We start from the raw sequence: 2,500 nt of genomic DNA, 5'->3' as shown, positions 1-2,500 counted from the left end.
AACTTATAAAGGGCACTAATCACGGAAAACCCCCCAGACGATAACCAGACAGGAAATCAGTGGAACAACCAAAGAGCCAAAGAACAACCAAAGAAGACATTTAGACTATAAGGGATGTCGCCCTCTGGTGGTTTGATGGGGAACAATTTATAATCTGTGGAAATGGTTATACACATTTAAACGTTAGAGAACATGGTGTCGCCATTTTATTAGTTTACTTGAAACTGACGACGCAAACTAGGACAATGAATCTGTACCAGGATTTTATAGAAAAATGGACGAATCACTACCTCCGGCATTATTTTCAATAGCAGGTTTAACGGTCACAAGGTTTCCCAAAGAAAACACTACGTTTACGTTTCTCACACGTGAAAACACGCTCGCGTTGGTTCATACAGCACTCGTTTCTGAATCTCACCTGCCGAACCACGTGTATGAAGCTTGGACGTGGTCCGGCTGGTAGTAGGAATGATTTTTTACTAGGAATCATTTTTCATTCAATTAAACTGAAGCACAAAACATGTTCTATAACTCTAATGCTAGCACCACACACAGTCACCTTGCATTTAAACACTTCACTGAGGGTTAAATGAAGACGCTATTCAGACTCCAGTAACATCTTCACATCGGTTCATAGCTGACATGTTAGCATTCTGACCTAACCACGATGCTTCAGAAGAGAAGAATACATTTTGGCTACATGAAGACGCTCCTTCCAGGGATTTAATACGCACTTATTTTCTACTGTTTATTCGAGTGTGTTAATGTACAGAATTAACTCTTTAACGATGCTAGGGTTAGGGCTAACCCTGATGATACGGTCATTGTTGGACGAGTATCAGAGGAGAACGATCAGGAATTCTGGGAGGTCATCACTGACTTTGTCAACTGGTGTGAATTAAATCACATCTGCCTCAACGCCAGCAAGACAAAGGAGATGGTAGTCGACCTCCGCAGGAGGCCGACCCGGTCTACGTCGGTGAGCGTCCAGGGTGGAGACGTATAAATTCCTGGGTGTTCACCTCAACAATAAACTCGACTGGTCCACAAACACAAATGTCCTGAATAAAAAGGGGCAAAGTCGTCTCCACCTGCTGAGGAGACTGAGGTCTTTTGGTGTGTGCAGAACCCTGCTTAAATCTTTCTATGACACTGTGGTGGCATCTGCTATCTTCTATGTAGTAGTTTCCTGGGGAGCTGGGAGCACAGAGAGGGACAGGAAACGCCTCAACAAACTGGTTAAGAGGGCTAGCTCTGTCCTGGTCTCCCCTCTGGACAGCATAGAGGTGGTGGGGGGGAGGAGGATGTTAGCTAAGATGGCGACTATCATGGGCAATTCCTCTCACCCCCCGTTTGAGATACTGGGGTCCCTGAGCAGCTCCTTCAGCAGCAGACTGCTGCACCCTCAGTGCAAGAAAGAGCGCCACCGCAGGTCCTTCATCCCTACAGCGGTCAGACTCTTTAATGCAACAGCAACATAATGTAGCACTGCTAGCTGTTTTTGCATCATCAACACACACATTATTATTATTTGTTGCTCACACTTCTATTGTTAACCGCGCAATAATCCAGTTATCCACTCATGTATATAAACGAGGTGTTACTCATCGTATTCAAATTTGTATTCATCTGTACATACATATATTTTTAGACACTTTATTTCAGTCTATTCCTATTTAATGTGTATTCTTTCCTATCTGTTTTTTATGTAATTGAGCTGCTGTAACAAGGGAATTTCCCCAGTGTGGGCTCAGTAAAGTTGATCTTATCTTATCTTATCGTAAGTGTTGCGCCCAGTTGCTGGTTCATTTGAACATACGCACTTGTTTTGTCTTTGACATGCATCCAGGAATCATCACTTTCCAGCAGTTTCTTGAGTCTGGAACAGAGTTTTACATGAACGACGTAATCCAGGAGCAGGTTAACGACTGGTCCTGTGCAGTGACACACCGACCGAGCTGAGATCATCTCACAGAACTGTGTGTGGAGAAGATAAACAGGAGAAGATCTTGAAAACGAACCAAACAATCGATCGAAGGTTTAATGATCTCGCAGTGTAACTAATACCTGCAAACACGGACGTGTCTCCAGCTCGCTCCCGGTGTGCGTCGGATGATCCTCGGCTCCATATTCGCACTGAAAACACGCTACGGCATCGCAGCCGTGGTCCATCAGGCATTTCACCATGGCGATGTTCCTCACGCTGAGCATGACGCAGGCAGGGAACGTGCTGGGCTGTGTAGGAAGGGAAGCGTTAACGTTAGCTCCATGCTCCAGGAGTAAGGTGGCCATGCGTACGTGACCGTGCCTCACGGCCAGCAGCAGGACGTTGAACGGGTCCAGGTTTGGATCAGCGCCGGCGTCGAGAAGCATGCTGGCAGCCTCCAGGTTCCTGTTATTTACAGCAAAGTACAGCGGTGACACGCGACGGTCTTCATACATACAGGAACGTTCTGGAGCCAGCAGGAAGTTGACATCAAAGCCAGCGTGGATCAGGATC

General features: G+C 46.0%; 1 protein-coding gene across 2 annotated transcripts in view; it reads right to left on the bottom strand.

Moving 5' to 3' along the window:
• LOC108257617 (ankyrin repeat and SOCS box protein 2) overlaps positions 1–2,500 on the bottom strand; it is an 11,451-nt gene that overhangs the window by 1,038 nt on the left and 7,913 nt on the right. For both annotated transcript variants that reach the window (XM_017455526.3, XM_047151031.2), the window contains 2 exons: positions 2,068–2,500; positions 1,824–1,977 (listed from right to left, as the gene is read on the bottom strand). The exon at positions 2,068–2,500 is cut by the window's right edge and continues 105 nt beyond it. In XM_017455526.3, the coding sequence (XP_017311015.1) occupies positions 1,824–1,977; positions 2,068–2,500 (587 nt within the window). The remainder of the gene's footprint in view (positions 1–1,823; positions 1,978–2,067) is intronic.

The sequence above is a fragment of the Ictalurus punctatus genome, chromosome 25 (assembly GCF_001660625.3).
Source record: "Ictalurus punctatus breed USDA103 chromosome 25, Coco_2.0, whole genome shotgun sequence".
Lineage (NCBI taxonomy): Eukaryota > Metazoa > Chordata > Actinopteri > Siluriformes > Ictaluridae > Ictalurus > Ictalurus punctatus.
Note: the sequence above shows the minus strand (reverse complement) of the source record. Positions and strands in the feature narration are given on the sequence as shown.